Source organism: Procambarus clarkii, chromosome 58 (genome assembly GCF_040958095.1).
Source record: "Procambarus clarkii isolate CNS0578487 chromosome 58, FALCON_Pclarkii_2.0, whole genome shotgun sequence".
NCBI lineage: Eukaryota > Metazoa > Arthropoda > Malacostraca > Decapoda > Cambaridae > Procambarus > Procambarus clarkii.
The window spans coordinates 12,857,033-12,875,449 of NC_091207.1; the positions used below are offsets into that span (position 1 = coordinate 12,857,033).

At 56.1% G+C, this 18,417-nt stretch overlaps 1 protein-coding gene across 1 annotated transcript; it reads right to left on the reverse strand.

Annotated features, from left to right (window-relative positions):
• Window positions 1-72: 72 nt before the first annotated feature.
• LOC138353558 (cell death abnormality protein 1-like) lies at window positions 73-14,364 on the reverse strand. The gene is made up of 10 exons (XM_069306738.1): window positions 14,260-14,364; window positions 4,671-5,507; window positions 4,184-4,622; window positions 3,586-3,807; window positions 3,222-3,421; window positions 2,619-2,826; window positions 1,730-2,342; window positions 1,276-1,563; window positions 823-1,216; window positions 73-264 (listed from the first exon to the last, which is right to left on the reverse strand). The coding sequence occupies exons 1-10, from the start codon at window positions 14,362-14,364 to the stop codon at window positions 73-75; spliced, it is 3,498 nt and encodes a 1,165-aa protein (XP_069162839.1).
• Between the last annotated feature and the right edge of the window lie 4,053 nt (window positions 14,365-18,417).

Here is an 18,417-nt window from a genome sequence, read left to right on the forward strand (position 1 = left end):
CTCACAGTCGCACTCGCACCCGCCTTCACACCTGCCCTCACAGTCGCCCTCACACTCGCCCTCACACCCACCCTAACACCCGCCCTCACACCCGCCTTCACAGTCGCCCTCAGAGTCACACTCACAGTCTCCCTCACACCCGCCCTCACAGTCGCCCCTAACACCTTGCCTCACACCCGCCTCACAGTCGCCCTCACACCCACCCTCACACCTGCCCTCACAGTCGCCCTCACAGTCGCCATCACAGTTGCCCTCATAGTCGCCCTAACATTCGGCCTTACAGTCGCCCTCACACCCAACCTCACACCCGCTCTCACACCCGCCTCACACCCGCCCTCACACCCGCCCTCACACCCGCCGTCACAGTCGCACTCACACCCGCCCTCACACCCGCCATCACAGTCGCCCTCACACTGGCCCTCACAGTCGCCCTCACACCCGCCCTCACACCCGCCCTCATAGTCGCCCTCACACCCGCCCTCATAGTCGCCCTCACACCCGCCCTCAAACCCGCCCTCACAGTCGCCCTCACACCCTGCCTCACACCCGCCCTCACAGTCGCCCTCACACCCGCCCTCACACCCGCTCTCACACCCGCCCTCACAGTTGCCCTCACACCCGCCCTCACAGTCGCCCTCACACCCGCCCTCACAGTCGCCCTCACACCCGCTCTCACACCCGCCCTCACACCCGCCCTCACACCAGCCCTCACATTCTTCCTCACACTCGCCCTCTCAGTCGCCCTCACACCCGCCCTCACACCTGCCCTCACACTCTCCCTCACAGTCGCTCTCACACTCTCCCTCACACTCGCCCTCACACCCTTCTCACACCCTTCTCACACCCGCCCACACAGTCGCCCTCACACCCTCCCTCACACACTCCCTCACCCCCGCCCTCACAGTCGCCTTCACAGTCACACTCACAGTCACCCTCACACCCGCCCTCACACCTGCCCTCACACCCGCCCTCAACGTCGCCCTCACAGTCGCCCTCACACCCGCCATCACACCCGCCATCACAGTCGCCCTCACACCCGCTCTCACACCCGCCCTCACACCCGCCATCAAAGTCGCCCTCACACCCCTCCTCACACCCGCCCTGACACCCGCCCTGACACCCGCCCTCACACCCGCCCTCACACCCGCTATCACAGTCGCCCTCACACCCGCCCTCACACCCGCCCTCACACCCGCCATCACATTCGCCCTCACACCTGCCCTCACACCCACCTCACACCCGCCCTCACACCCGCCCTCACAGTCGCCCTCACACCCTGCCTCACACCCGCCCTCACACCCGCCATCACACCCGCCCTTACACCCGCCCTCACACCCGCCCTCACACCCGCCCTCACAGTCGCCCTCACACCCGCCCTCACACCCGCTATCACAGTCGCCCTCACACTCGCCCTTACACTCGCCCTCACACCCGCCCTCACAGTCGCCCTCACACCCGCCCTCACACCCGCCCTCACAGTCGCCCTCACACCCGCCCTCACACCCGCCCTCATAGTCGCCCTCACACCCGTCCTCACACCCGCCATCACATTCGCCCTCACACCTGCCCTCACACCCGCCTCACACCCGCCCTCATAGTCGTCCTCACACCCTGCCTCACACCCTGCCTCACACCCGCCCTCACACCCGCCCTCACACCCGCCATCACACCCGCCCTCACACCCGCCCTCACACCCGCCCTCACAGTGCCCTCACACCCGCCCTCACACCCGCTATCACAGTCGCCCTCACACTCGCCCTCACACTCGCCCTCACACCCGCCCTCACAGTCGCCCTCACACCCGCCCTCACACCCGCCCTCACAGTCGCCCTCACACCCGCCCTCACACTCGCCCTCACACTCGCCCTCACATTCGCCCTCACAGTCGCCCTCACACCCGCCCTCACAGCTGCCCTCACTCCCGCCCTCACACCCGCCCTTACACCCGCTATCACAGTCGCCCTCACACTCGCCCTCACACTCGCCCTCACACCCGCCCTCACAGTCGCCCTCACACCCGCCCTCACACCCGCCCTCACAGTCGCTCTCACACCCGCCCTCACACTCGCCCTCACACTCGCCCTCACATTCGCCCTCACAGTCGCCCTCACACCCGCCCTCACAGCTGCCCTCACTCCCGCCCTCACACCCGCCCTTACACTCGCCCTCACAGTCGCCCTCACAGTCGCCCTCACTGTCGCCCTCACAGTCGCCTTCACACCCGCCCTCACAGTCGCCCTTCACAGTTGCCCTCACAGTCGCCTTCACAGTCGCCCTCACACCCGCCCTCATACCCGCCCTCACAGTGGCCCTCACAGTCGCACTCGCACCCGCCTTCACACCTGCCCTCACAGTCGCCCTCACACTCGCCCTCACACCCACCCTCACACCCGCCCTCACACCTGCCTTCACAGTCGCCCTCAGAGTCACACTCACAGTCTCCCTCGCACCCGCCCTCACAGTCGCCCCTAACACCCTGCCTCACACCCGCCTCACAGTCGCCCTCACACCCACCCTCACACCTGCCCTCACAGTCGCCCTCACAGTCGCCATCACAGTTGCCCTCACAGTCGCCCTAACATTCGGCCTTACAGTCGCCCTCACACCCAACCTCACACCCGCTCTCACACCCGCCTCACACCCGCCCTCACACCCGCCCTCACACCCGCCGTCACAGTCGCACTCACACCCGCCCTCACACCCGCCATCACAGTCGCCCTCACACTTGCCCTCACATTCGCCCTCACAGTCGCACTCACACCCGCCCTCACAGTCGCCCTCACACCCGCCCTCACACCCGCCCTCACAGTCGCCCTCACAGTCGCCCTCACACCCGCCCTCACACCCGCCCTCATAGTCGCCCTCACACCCGCCCTCATAGTCGCCCTCACACCCGCCCTCACAGTCGCCCTCACACCCTGCCTCACACCCGCCCTCACAGTCGCCCTCACACCCGCCCTCACACCCGCTCACACACCCGCCCTCACAGTCGCCCTCACACCCGCCCTCACACCCGCCCTCACAGTCGCCCTCACATCCGCCCTCACACCCGCCCTCACAGTCGCCCTCACACCCGCTCTCACACCCGCCCTCACACCCGCCCTCACACCAGCCCTCACATTCTTCCTCACACTCGCCCTCACAGTCGCCCTCACACCCGCCCTCACACCCGCCCTCACACTCTCCCTCACAGTCGCTCTCACACTCTCCCTCACACTCACCCTCACATCCGCCCTCACAGTGCCGTCACACCCGCCCTCACAGTCGCCCTCACACCCGCCCTCACACCCGCCCTCACAATCGCCCTCACACCCTACCTCACCCCCGCCCTCACAGTCACCCTCACATCCGCCCTTACAGTCGCCCTCACACCCGCCCTCACACCCGCCCTCACACCCGCCCTCACAATCGCCCTCACACCCTACCTCACACCCGCCCTCACAGTCACCCTCACATCCGCCCTCACAGTCGCCCTCACACCAGCCCTCACAGTCGCCCTCACACCCTTCTCACACCCGCCCTCACACTCGCCCACACAGTCGCCCTCACACCCTCCCTCACACCCTCCCTCACCCCCGCCCTCACAGTCGCCCTCACTGTCACCCTCACAGTCACCCTCACACCCGCCCTCACACCTGCCCTCACACCCGCCCTCAACGTCGCCCTCACAGTCGCCTTCACACCCGCCATCACACCCGCCATCACAGTCGCCCTCACACCCGCCCTCACACCCGCCATCAAAGTCGCCCTCACACCCCTCCTCACACCCGCCCTGACACCCGCCCTGACACCCGCCCTCACACCCGCCTTCACACCGCCCTCACACCCGCTATCACAGTCGCCCTCACACCCGCCCTCACACCCGCCCTCACACCCGCCATCACATTCGCCCTCACACCTGCCCTCACACCCGCCTCACACCCGCCCTCACAGTCGCCCTCACACCCTGCCTCACACCCGCCCTCACACCCGCCATCACACCCGCCCTCACACCCGCCCTCACACCCGCCCTCACACCCGCCCTCACACCCGCCCTCACAGTCGCCCTCACACCCGCCCTCACACCCGCTATCACAGTCGCCCTCACACTCGCCCTTACACTCGCCCTCACACCCGCCCTCACAGTCGCCCTCACACCCGCCCTCACACCCGCCCTCACAGTCGCCCTCACAGTCGCCCTCACACCCGCCCTCACACCCGCCCTCATAGTCGCCCTCACACCCGCCCTCACACCCGCCATCACAGTCGCCCTCACACTCGCCCTCACACTCGCCCTCACACCCGCCCTCACACCCGCCCTCACAGTCGTCCTCACACCCACCCTCATACCCGCCATCACAGTCGCCCTCACACTCGCCCTCACACTCGCCCTCACACCCGCCCTCACACCCGCCCTCACAGTCGCCCTCACACCCACCCTCACACCCGCCATCACAGTCGCCCTCACACCCGCCCTCACACCCGCCCTCACAGTCGCCCTCACACCCACCCTCACACCCGCCATCACACTCGCCCTCACACCCGCCATCACAGTCGCCCTCACACTCGCCCTCACACTCGCCCTCACACCCACCCTCACAGTCGCCCTCACACCCGCCCTCACAGTCGCCCTCACAGTCGCCCTCACACCCGCCCTCACACCCGCCCTCACAGTCGCCCTCACACCCTGCCTCACACCCGCCCTCACAGTCGCCCTCACACCCTGCCTCACACCCGCCCTCACACCCGCCTTCACAGTCGCCCTCAGAGTCACACTCACAGTCTCCCTCACACCCGCCCACATAGTCGCCCTCACACCCGCCCTCATAGTCGCCCTCACACCCGCCCTCACACCCGCCCTCACACCCGCCCTCACAGTCGCCCTCACACCCTGCCTCACACCCGCCCTCACACCCGCCTTCACAGTCGCCCTCAGAGTCACACTCACAGTCTCCCTCACACCCGCCCTCATAGTCGCCCTCACAACCGCCCTCATAGTCGCCCTCACACCCGCCCTCACAATCGCCCTCACACCCGCCCTCACACTCGCCCTCACAGTCGCCCTCACACCCACCCTCACACCCGCCATCACACTCGCCCTCACACCCGCCATCACAGTCGCCCTCACACTCGCCCTCACACTCGCCCTCACACCCGCCCTCACAGTCGCCCTCACACCCGCCCTCACACCCGCCCTCACAGTCGCCCTCACACCCGCCCTCACATTCGCCCTCATAGTCGCCCTCACACCCGCCCTCACACCCGCCCTCACAGTCGCCCTCACACCCTGCCTCACACCCGCCCTCACACCCGCCTTCACAGTCGCCCTCAGAGTCACACTCACAGTCTCCCTCACACCCGACCTCATAGTCGCCCTCACACCCGCCCTCATAGTCGCCCTCACATCCGCCCTCACAGTCGCCCTCACACCCGCCCTCACACTCGCCCTCACACTCGCCCTCACACCCGCCCTCACAGTCGCCCTCACACCCGCCCTCACACCCGCCCTCACACCCATGATGGTCACACTGATGGTGTGACCATCAGTGTGACCATCAGTGTGACCATCAGTGTGACCATCATTGCGGACCCTTTGAAGGCCCTCCCGCACTACACTGTGGGAGTGTAGTGACGTTATAGTATACTGTGGCCCCCACACTGTGGGAGTGTAGTGACGTCATAGTATACTGTGGCCCCCCCACACTGTGAGAGTGTAGTGACGTCATAGTATACTGTGGCCCCCACACTGTGGGAGTGTAGTGACGTCATAGTATACTGTGGCCCCCACACTGTGAGAGTGTAGTGACGTCATAGTATACTGTGGCCCCCCCCCACACTGTGAGAGTGTAGTGACGTCATAGTATACTGTGGCCCCCACACTGTGGGAGTGTAGTGACGTCATAGTATACTGTGGCCCCCCCCACACTGTGAGAGTGTAGTGACGTCATAGTATACTGTGGCCCCCACACTGTGGGAGTGTAGTGACGTCATAGTATACTGTGGCCCCCACACTGTGGGAGTGTAGTGACGTCATAGTATACTGTGGCCCCCCACACTGTGAGAGTGTAGTGACGTCATAGTATACTGTGGCCCCCACACTGTGGGAGTGTAGTGACGTCATAGTATACTGTGGCCCCCACACTGTGGGAGTGTAGTGACGTCATAGTATACTGTGGCCCCCCCCGCACTGTGAGAGTGTAGTGACGTCATAGTATACTGTGGCCCCCACACTGTGGGAGTGTAGTGACGTCATAGTATACTGTGGCCCCCACACTGTGGGAGTGTAGTGACGTCATAGTATACTGTGGCCCCCACACTGTGGGAGTGTAGTGACGTCATAGTATACTGTGGCCCCCCACACTGTGAGAGTGTAGTGACGTCATAGTATACTGTGGCCCCCCCCCCACACTGTGAGAGTGTAGTGACGTCATAGTATACTGTGGCCCCCACACTGTGGGAGTGTTGTGACGTCATAGTATACTGTGGCCCCCCCCACACTGTGAGAGTGTAGTGACGTCATAGTATACTGTGGCCCCCCCCCACACAGTGAGAGTGTAGTGACGTCATAGTATACTGTGGCCCCCCCCCACACTGTGAGAGTGTAGTGACGTCAAAGTATACTGTGGCCCCCCACACCGTGAGAGTGTAGTGACGTCATAGTATACTGTGGCCCCCCCCCCACACTGTGAGAGTGTAGTGACGTCAAAGTATACTGTGGCCCCCATACTGTGAGAGTGTAGTGACGTTATAGTATACTGTGGCCCCAACACTGTGAGAGTGTAGTGACGTCATAGTATACTGTGGCCCCCACACTGTGAGAATGTAGTGACGTCATAGTATACTGTGGCCCCCACACTGTGAGAGTGTAGTGACGTCATAGTATACTGTGGCCCCCACACTGTGAGAGTGTAGTGACGTCATAGTATACTGTGGCCCCCCCACACTGTGGGAGTGTAGTGACGTCATACGTCACACTGTTTGTTGACATCACAAAGATTTAAATGTCCCGATGGTAGATGGTTTCTTCTTCTGGGTTTTTGTCACCTGTGGACCCCACCAACCCCGTCCTCACCTGTGGACCCCACCAACTCCGTCCTCACCTGTGGACCCCACCAACCCCGTCCTCACCTGTGGACCCCACCAACTCCGTCCTCACCTGTGGACCCCACCAACCCCGTCCTCACCTGTGGACCCCACCAACTCCGTCCTCACCTGTGGACCCCACCAACTCCGTCCTCACCTGTGGACCCCACCAACTCCGCCCTTACCTGTGGACCCCACCAACCCCGTCCTCACCTGTGGACCCCACCAACCCCGTCCTCACTTGTGGACCCCACCAACCACGTCCTCACCCGTGGACCGCACTAACCCCGTCCTCACCTGTGGACCCCACCAACTACGTCCTCACCTGTGGACCCCACCAACTCCGTCCTCACCTGTGGACCCAACCAACTCCGTCCTCACCTGTGGACCCCACCAACCACGTCCTCACCTGTGGACCGCACTAACCCCGTCCTCACCTGTGGACCCCACCAACCACGTCCTCACCTGTGGACCCCACCAACCACGTCTTCACCTGTGGACCCCACTAACCCCGTCCTCACCTGTGGACCCCACTAACCACGTCCTCACCTGTGGACCTCACCAACCCCGTCCTCACCTGTGGACCCCACTAACCCCGTCCTCACCTGTGGACCCCACCAACCACGTCCTCACCTGTGGACCCCACCAACCCCGTCCTCACCTGTGGACCCCACCAACTCCGTCCTCACCTGTGGACCCCACCAACTCCGTCCTCACCTGTGGACCCCACCAACTCCGTCCTTACTGTGGACCCCACCAACCCCGTCCTCACCTGTGGACCCCACCAACCCCGTCCTCACTTGTGGACCCCACCAACCACGTCCTCACCCGTGGACCGCACTAACCCCGTCTTCACCTGTGGACCCCACCAACTACGTCCTCACCTGTGGACCCCACCAACTCCGTCCTCACCTGTGGACCCAACCAACTCCGTCCTCACCTGTGGACCCCACCAACCACGTCCTCACCTGTGGACCGCACTAACCCCGTCCTCACCTGTGGACCCCACCAACCACGTCCTCACCTGTGGACCCCACCAACCACGTCTTCACCTGTGGACCCCACTAACCCCGTCCTCACCTGTGGACCCCACTAACCACGTCCTCACCTGTGGACCTCACCAACCCCGTCCTCACCTGTGGACCCCACTAACCCCGTCCTCACCTGTGGACCCCACCAACCACGTCCTCACCTGTGGACCCCACCAACCCCGTCCTCACCTGTGGACCCCACCAACCACGTCCTCACCTGTGGACCCCACCAACTACGTCCTCACCTGTGGACCCCACTAACCACGTCCTCACCTGTGGACCCCACCAACCACGTCCTCACCTGTGGACCCCACTAACCACGTCCTCACCTGTGGACCCCACCAGCCACGTCCTCACCTGTAGACCCCACCAGCCACGTCCTCACCTGGTGGACCCCACCAGCCACGTCCTCACCTGTGGACCCCACCAACCACTGTTACGAACCCGGATCCAGCGTCCGAGCACGGAGCAGTGACGACCGCGCCATCTGTGGGTCAGCTCCCGAAACCCCCTCCAAACGGACGACGACACCTGGTGAGGACGACGTGTACTGGCCACAAGGGCCAGTACACGTCGTTGGTGGGGTTTCCAGTCCTGTGCAGCTCACAACACAGCCGCTCCTGACCTCTGGTGAGGTGGTGCTCCGAGGACAGCGCCATCTATGGAGTGGATACGTCAGGCGTTTGTGTCTGAGCCTGTAAGTGAGGTGCTTTTGTGTGTACCTGTTATTGATGACGTGTCTGCTTACAGAGTCGACCTGGGACTGCTGTGATGGAAGTTGAGTCAGTCTACCCAAGGCAGCCGTCCCCATACCTTGTGCTTTGCTGCAGCAGCTGTGAGTCGCCTCCCGGAAGAACACTGTGGAGTTACCCTGCCAGTGAAGTGGCAGTAGAAGGATTGTCTTACCCGGGACCGACTGCTGGAGACGATTGACCACTGGGGTATTGAGGACAGGAGAGTGATTTGTGGTATCACACGAGGCTCCTGACTAGGGTGCTACCCTAGTATCGCTCGTGGAGTGGCCAGACCAGCGTTGCTGATTCGGAACCTGCCAGCAGACCTGCTGGACTTGTGGTTGACGGCCTCCACGGCGGTGCCCCCAGTGGAACTGTGTTTTGGCTGGCCTGTGGCCGGGGTAGACTCAGCTTCTCAAAGGATTCGTTGTGAGGTCACGAAAGCCCCGAGAGCTTGGATCCAGAGTCTTCAGGAGAAGACGATTGTGTAATTAATTCCCCGGTGTAGTGTTAATACCCCTTCCCCCCGTGTGTACTCTTTTATATATTATTTATTGGTGATGGAAACAATTATAATCTTAAGTTCTTAACTTTATTTCCCTTCCCCTTTAAGTTACTTGCGTCACGGATCTCATCCCATGAAAGCCACTACTGGCTTGGGGCCGGATACAACTTCCTCTAACGACATCAGAGTACGAATCCAGTTGCGACCCGAGAGGGCCGTAACAACCACGTCTTCACCTGTGGACCCCACTAACCACGTCCTCACCTGTGGACCCACCAGCCACGTCCTCACCGGTGGACCCCACCAGCCACGTCCCCACCTGTGGACCCCACTAACCACGTCCTCACCTGTGGACCCCACCAGCCACGTCCTCACCTGTGGACCCCACCTGCCACGTCCTCACCTGTGGACCCCACCAGCCACGTCCTCACCTGTGGACCCCACCAGCAACGTCCTCACCTGTGGTCCCCACTAACCACGTCCTCACCTGTGGACCCCACCAGCCACGTCCTCACCTGTGGACCCCACCAGCCACGTCCTCACCTGTGGTCCCCACTAACCACGTCCTCAACTGTGGACCCGACCAGCCACGTCCTCACCTGTGGACCCCACCAGCCACGTCCTCACCTGTGGACCCCACCAGCCACGTCCTCACCTGTGGACCCCACCAGCCACGTCCTCACCTGTGGACCCCACCAGCAACGTCCTCACCTGTGGACCCCACCAGTCACGTCCTCACCTGTGGACCCCACCAGCCACGTCCTCACCTGTGGACCCCACCAGCAACGTCCTCACCTGTGGTCCCCACTAACCACGTCCTCACCTGTGGACCCCACCAGCCACGTCCTCACCTGTGGACCCCACCAGCCACGTCCTCACCTGTGGACCCCACCAGCCACGTCCTCACCTGTGGACCCCACCAGCCACGTCCTCACCTGTGGACCCCACCAGCCACGTCCTCACCTGTGGACCCCACCAGCCACGTCCTCACATGTGGACCCCACCAGCCACGTCCTCACCTGTGGACCCCACCAGCCACGTCCTCACCTGTGGACCCCACCGGCAACGTCCTCACCTGTGGACCCCACTAACCACGTCCTCACCTGTGGATCCCACCAGCCTCGTCCTCACCTGTGGACCCCACCAACAACGTCCTCACCTGTGGACCCCACTAACCACGTCCTCACCTGTGGACCCCACCAGCCACGTCCTCACCTGTGGACCCCACCAGCCACGTCCTCACATGTGGACCCCACCATCCACGTCCTCACCTGTGGACCCCACCAGCCACGTCCTCACCTGTGGACCCCACCAGCCACGTCCTCACCTGTGGACCCCACCAGCAACGTCCTCACCTGTGGACCCCACTAACCACGTCCTCACCTGTGGACCCCACCAACCACGTCCTCACCTGTGGACCCCACCAGCCACGTCCTCACCTGTGGACCCCACCAGCCACGTCCTCACCTGTGGACCCCACCAGCCACGTCCTCACCTGTGGACCCCACCAGCCACGTCCTCACCTGTGGACCCCACCAGCCACGTCCTCACCTGTGGACCCCACCAGCCACGTCCTCACCTGTGGACCCCACCAGCCACGTCCTCACCTGTGGACCCCACCAGCCACGTCCTCACCTGTGGACCCCACCAGCCACGTCCTCACCTGTGGACCCCACCAGCCACGTCCTCACCTGTGGACCCCACCAGCCACGTCCTCACCTGTGGACCCCACCAGCCACGTCCTCACCTGTGGACCCCACCAGCCACGTCCTCACCTGTGGACCCCACCAGCCACGTCCTCACCTGTGGACCCCACCAGCCACGTCCTCACCTGTGGACCCCACCAGCCACGTCCTTACCTGTGGACCCCACCAGCCACGTCCTCACCTGTGGACCCCACCAGCCACGTCCTCACCTGTGGACCCCACCAGCCACGTCCTCACCTGTGGACCCCACCAGCCACGTCCTCACCTGTGGACCCCCACCAGCCACGTCCTCACCTGTGGACCCCACCAGCCACGTCCTCACCTGTGGACCCCACCAGCCACGTCCTCACCTGTGGACCCCACCAGCCACGTCCTCACCTGTGGACCCCACCAGCCACGTCCTCACCTGTGGACCCCACCAGCCACGTCCTCACCTGTGGACCCCACCAGCCACGTCCTCACCTGTGGACCCCACCAGCCACGTCCTCACCTGTGGACCCCACCAGCCACGTCCTCACCTGTGGACCCCACCAGCCACGTCCTCACCTGTGGACCCCACCAGCCACGTCCTCACCTGTGGACCCCACCAGCCACGTCCTCACCTGTGGACCCCACCAGCCACGTCCTCACCTGTGGACCCCACCAGCCACGTCCTCACCTGTGGACCCCACCAGCCACGTCCTCACCTGTGGACCCCACCAGCCACGTCCTCACCTGTGGACCCCACCAGCCACGTCCTCACCTGTGGACCCCACCAGCCACGTCCTCACCTGTGGTCCCCACTAAGCACGTCCTCACCTGTGGTCCCCACCAACCACGTCCTCACCTGTGGACCCCACCAGCCACGTCCTCACCTGTGGACCCCACCAGCCACGTCCTCACCTGTGGACCCCACCAGCCACGTCCTCACCTGTGGACCCCACCAGCCACGTCCTCACCTGTGGACCTCACCAACCCCGTCCTCACCTGTGGTCCCCACTAACCACGTCCTCACCTGTGGTCCCCACTAACCACGTCCTCACCTGTGATTGTGTACCTGGGTGTGCTTGGTGCCTGGGGTGTCATCCCTTATGATTATGATAAGAATTTTTATGAGAGTAGGCAACATAGAGGACACGGCAAACGTCCAATCAGGTGTAAATCAGGTCTTTTAATGGGCTACAGAAAATAATATTGTATTTAATGAAGATAAGTTCCAACTCCTGCTCTATGGAGAAAAGAAAATACTAAATCGGAGACCACATGCAAACCGCAGTCAAATCATAACATAGAACGTAACAGCAATGTAAAGGATCTGGGTGTACTCATGTCGGAAGACCTTTAAAGAACACAATAAAGTAGCCGTCACAACTGCAAGTAAAATGACAGGTTGGATAGCAAGAACCTTTCACACTAGAGATGCTATACCGATGATGATTCTCTTCAAGACGCTAGTGCTCTCTAGAGTGGAGTACTGCTGCACAATGACAGCACCTTTCAAAGCTGGAGAAATTGCTGACCTGGAGAGCGTGCAGAGATCCTTTACTGCTGGAATCCACTCAGTAAAACATCTAAACTACTGGGACCGACTAAAGCGCCTAGATCAGTATTCTCTTGAGCGCAGGCTACATAATAATTTTCATGTAGAAAATATCAGAGGTGCTGGTCCCAAACCTGCACACAGAAATAACACCACATGAGACCAGGAGGCATGGCAGGATGTGCAGAATACCCTCGTTGAAAAGCAGAGGTGCAACAGGTACTCTGAGAGAGAACTCTATCAACATCAGAGGCCCGAGACTGTTCAACACGCTTCCACTACACATAAGGGACATAACTGGCCGACCCCTCACAGTGTTCAAGAGAGAACTATCAACATCAGAGGCCCGAGACTGTTCAACACGCTTCCACTACACATAAGGGACATAACTGGCCGACCCCTCACAGTGTTCAAGAGAGAACTATCAACATCAGAGGCCCGAGACTGTTCAACACGCTTCCACTACACATAAGGGACATAACTGGCCGACCCCTCACAGTGTTCAAGAGAGAACTATCAACATCAGAGGTCCGAGACTGTTCATCACGCTTCCACTACACATAAGGGGCATAACTGGCCGACCCCTCACAGTGTTCAAGAGAGAACTATCAACATCAGAGGTCCGAGACTGTTCAACACGCTTCCACTACACATAAGGGGCATAACTGGCCAACCCCTCACAGTGTTCAAAAGAGAACTATCAACATCAGAGGTCCGAGACTGTTCAACACGCTTCCACTACACATAAGGGGCATAACTGGCCAACCCCTCACAGTGTTCAAGAGAGAACTATCAACATCAGAGGTCCGAGACTGTTCAATACGCTTCTACTACACATAAGGGGCATAACTGGCCGATCCCTGCTTGATACCTGGTTGATGAGGTTCTGGGCGTTCTTTTACTCCCCAAGCCCGGCCCGAGGCCAGGCTTAATTTGTGAGAGTTTGGTCCACCAGGCTGTTGCTTGGAGCGGCCCGAGGGCCCACATATCCACCACAGTCCGGTTGGTCCGGCACTCCTTGAAGAAAACTATCTAGTTTAATCTTGAAGATGTCCACGGTTGTTCCGGCAATATTTCTTATTCTCGCTGGGAGGATGATGAACAACCGTGGACCTCTGATGTTTATACAGTGTTCTCTGATTGTGTCTATGCCAACCCTGCTCTTCATTGGATCTATTCTGCATTTTCTTCCATATTGTTCACTACAGTACGTTGTTATTTTATTGTGCAGATTTGGGACCTGGCCATCCAGTATTTTCCACGTATATATTATTTGATATCTCTCTCGTCTCCTTTCTAGTGAGTACATTTGGAGAGCTTTGGGACGATCCCAATAATTTAGGTGCTTTATTGCGTCTATGTATGCTGTATATGTTCTCTTTATTCCCTCTATTTCTGCAATCTCTCCTTCTCTGAAGGGGGAAGTGAGTACTGAGCAGTACTCAAGACGGGATAGCACAAGTGATTTGAAGAGTACAACCATTGTGATGGGATCCCTGGATTTGAAAGTTCTCGTAATCCATCCTATCATTTTTCTGGTTGATGCAATATTTGCTTGGTTATGCTCCCTAAACGTTAGGTCGTCAGGCATTATTATTATTCACAAATCCTTTACATGCTGCTTTCCTACTATGGGCAGATTTGATTGTGTTTTGTACCCTGTATCATGTTTAAGGTCCTCATTTTTGCCGTACCAGAGTACCTGGAATTTATCACTGTTAAAAACCATGTTATTGTCTACCGCCCAGTCGAAAACTTCATTATCTGCTTGTAGTTTTTCAATGTCTTCAACAGAGGTAATTTTCATGTTTATTTTTGTGGTATCTGTAAACGATGATACGAAGCTGTGACTTGTATTTGAGCCTATATCAGATATGAGAATAAGGAAAAGCAATGGTGCAAAGACTGCACCCTGAGGTACAAAGCTTTTAACTGGTTTCGATTTTACATGGTTGACTGTTACCCTTTGTGTTCTGTTAGACAGAAAACTGAGTATCCAGCGTCCTCCACTACCAGTTATTCCCATTGACCTCATTTTGTGTGTTATCACTCCATGGTCATATTTATTGAATGCCTTTGCGAAGCCCGTGTCTACCACATCTGCATTCTGTTTTTCTTCTAATGCTTCAATGACTTTGTGGTAGTGGTCAAGTAGCTGAGAGAGGCATGATCATCCTGCTCTTAATCCATGTTGGCCTGGGTTGTGGAGGTCATTGGTCTCCATGAAACTAGTGACCTGACTCATGACCACACTCTCAAATACTTTTATTATGTGGGACGTTAGTGCAACTGGTCTATAATTCTTTGGCATTTCTTTGCTCCCTTCCTTGTGTAGCTTTGTGTGTGTGTATGCTATGTCTGCTGATTTAAGCACATCTGGGGTCTCCCCTGTGTCCAAGCTCTTCCTCCACACTATACCGAGTGCCTGCGCTACTGGCACCTTTCATTTTTTTTATAAAAATTGAATACCATGTGTGTGATCCCAGGGCTGAGTGCATAGGCATGTTGTCAATTTCACTTTCAAAATCTGCCATGCTCGTGTTGATATCATTTATTTTTACAGGGATTTGGATATTACCCATAAAGAAGTTGTCCCGATCTTTCACTTTCGTGCGGTTTTTTGGAGTGCTAAACAGGTCCTCATACTTGGTTTTTTAGGATTTCACTAATTTCTTTGTCATCCTCCGTGTATGAACCTTCACTAATATGAATAGGTCTAGTACTGGCAGTAGTTTTTGCTTTTTATTTCGCATATGTGAAGAAATATTTTGGGATTTTCTTTATTTCTTGAATTGTTTCTGTTCTAGTTGCCTTTCTTCAATCTGATACAAATGCTTCAGTCTCTGTTCGATTTTTTCAATTTCCCTGTTTAAATTTATCCTTCTTTGTATAGAAAGTCATGTCTGCTTCAGCATTTCCATTATTTTTTCTTCTTTTGTAGTGTCATCTGCGTTCTCTTTCTACGTTGGACCTCTTTCTGGCTTTCCTCAAAAAACACATTTTCAGACAGCGTACAAATGTCTGAAACCTCTGAAGAGTTGTCTCTTCAGAGGTTGCATGGCGTTTCACCTTCCTTCTTATAATGTCTTCAACGAAACCATTGGAGAAGCCGTTGTTGACTAGGACCTGCCTTACCCTACAGAGTTCTTCATCGACTTGCTTCCATCCTGAGCTGTGGCTGAGAGCACGGTCGACATAAGCGTTAACGACACTCCTCTTGTACCTGTCTGGGCAGTCACTGTTGGCATTGAGGCACATACCTCTGAAGAGACAACTAACACAACACCTATACCCCCTATTAGACTATTTTACAGGAACTTCTTTTCCACAGCTCATAAAACGGAGGAAAGGGTCCTGAAAGATATTGTTAATAGAAACGTTATCCCTACAGACAAAAATCAGAAGATACAATTGACGATCTACTATAAAACCAAGAAAACGGCCAACCTACTCATCAGAAACTCTCCAGACACAAAGCAGAACGCTTTAAAAAGAGACCAATGTCGTCTATGCCTTCAAATGCCCACTTGGGGACTGTTAGCCTCAAAGAATTCAGAATATAGGCAAGACAACAACATCTCTTTCCAGGCGATTAACGATGCATAAGCAACAGGGCTCCACTAAGGAACATATATTCTCTTCCCACAACCAGACCATCACCAGAGAACAAAAAACACGGAAATCATCGATAGATACAGCGATAGCAGGCGGCTTGATATCGGCGAGGCACTACACATTAAGAAGTCGACACTAGCCATCAACAGCCAATTAATGCACAACTATATTCTACCCACTTCAAGACTCTGCACCAATATAGAAGTATGAAGAAATATGGGCCAATAGGCCCTCTGCAGTTACTTCCATTCTTCCCTTTAACTTACAAAATGTTATACCCATTGTTTCGTGTTCTGTCTTGTGTTGAAAGTTTGTTTTCACCTCATCCAAAACTGTTGTAACATATCACCTCACCCAAATGCAGGTATAAAATCGAAGCTGTTTAAACTCTGTTCAGTTATAGTTGTGTGTGTGTGAACTAAAGTCTTTGAAAATGTAATAAGTTTTACGAAACGCGTTCAAGTGTCGCGTCAGACTAGAAATAAAAATGAATTTTGTAGAATTGATTTTTCAGTTACCATCAACAGTGAAAAGAAATATAAGAAACATTGAGAAAATTCGTGTTAGAATTATTAATCTTACTTTTTCGGTCATATTTAATAATATATGTCTACAGGAAAGACTGCTACCAAAATTTGGCAAATCAGACCTTGCATAGTAGGCCGAGTACGACATTCTGGCTACTAAGTACAACATATATATATATATCATATATTATTAAATATGACCGAAAAAGTAAGATTAATAATTCTAACACGAATTTTCTCAATCTTTCGTACATTACGCTTCACTGTTGGAGGTAAATCAAAAATCACTTCTCCAAAATTCATTTTTATTTCTAGTCTGACGCGACACGGGCGCGTTTCGTAAAACTTATTACATTTTCAAAGACTTCACAAATACACAACTGATTAGAACTTACGTCTCTCTGATATTATATCTACATTTGAGTGAGGTGGGAAGGATGATGTGGCATTAACACAAGACAGAACAGGGGATACTAATAGGGTATTAAAAGTATCAACACAAGACAGAACAGAAAACAATGGGTATTGAATAGAAGTGTTTGTAGAAAGCCTATTGGTCCATATTTCTTGATGCTTCTATATTGGAGCGGAGTCTTGAGGTGGGTAGAATATAGTTGTGCAATAATTGGCTGTTGATTGCTGGTGTTGACTTCTTGATGTGTAGTGCCTCGCAAACGTCAAGCCGCCTGCTATCGCTGTATCTATCGATGATTTCTGTGTTGTTTACTAGGATTTCTCTGGCGATGGTTTGGTTATGGGAAGAGATTATATGTTCCTTAATAGAGCCCTGTTGCTTATGCATCGTTAAACGCCTAGAAAGAGATGTTGTTGTCTTGCCTATATACTGGGTTTTTTGGAGCTTACAGTCCCCAAGTGGGCATTTGAAGGCATAGACGACGTTAGTCTCTTTTAAAGCGTTCTGTTTTGTGTCTGGAGAGTTTCTCATGAGTAGGCTGGCCGTTTTTCTGGTTTTATAGTAAATCGTCAGTTGTATCCTCTGATTTCTGTCTGTAGGGATAACGTTTCTATTAACAATATCTTTCAGGACCTTTTCCTCCGTTTTATGAGCTGTGGAAAAGAAGTTCCTGTAAAATAGTCTAATAGGGGGTATAGGTGTTGTGTTAGTTGTCTCTTCAGAGGTTGCATGGCTTTTCACTTTCCTTCTTATGATGTCTTCGATGAAACCATTGGAGAAGCCGTTATTGACTAGAACCTGCCTTACCCTACAGAGTTCTTCGTCGACTTGCTTCCATTCTGAGCTGTGGCTGAGAGCACGGTCGACGTATGCGTTAACAACACTCCTCTTGTACCTGTCGGGGCAGTCGCTGTTGGCATTTAGGCACATTCCTATGTTTGTTTCCTTAGTGTAGACTGCAGTGTGGAAACCTCCGCCCTTTTCCATGACTGTTACATCTAGAAAAGGCAGCTTCCCATCCTTTTCCGTCTCGTAAGTGAAACGCAGCACGGAACTCTGCTCAAATGCCTCCTTCAGCTCCTGCAGATGTCTGACATCAGGTACCTGTGTAAAAATGTCGTCAACATACCTACAGTATATGGCCGGTTTCAAGTTCATGTCGACTAAGACTTTTTGCTCGATGGCCATCGAGCAAAAATATATATATATAAATATATATATATAAATAATTTGCCATCGAGCAAAAAGTCTTAGTCGACATGAACTTGAAACCGGCCATATACTGCAGGTATGTTGACGACAT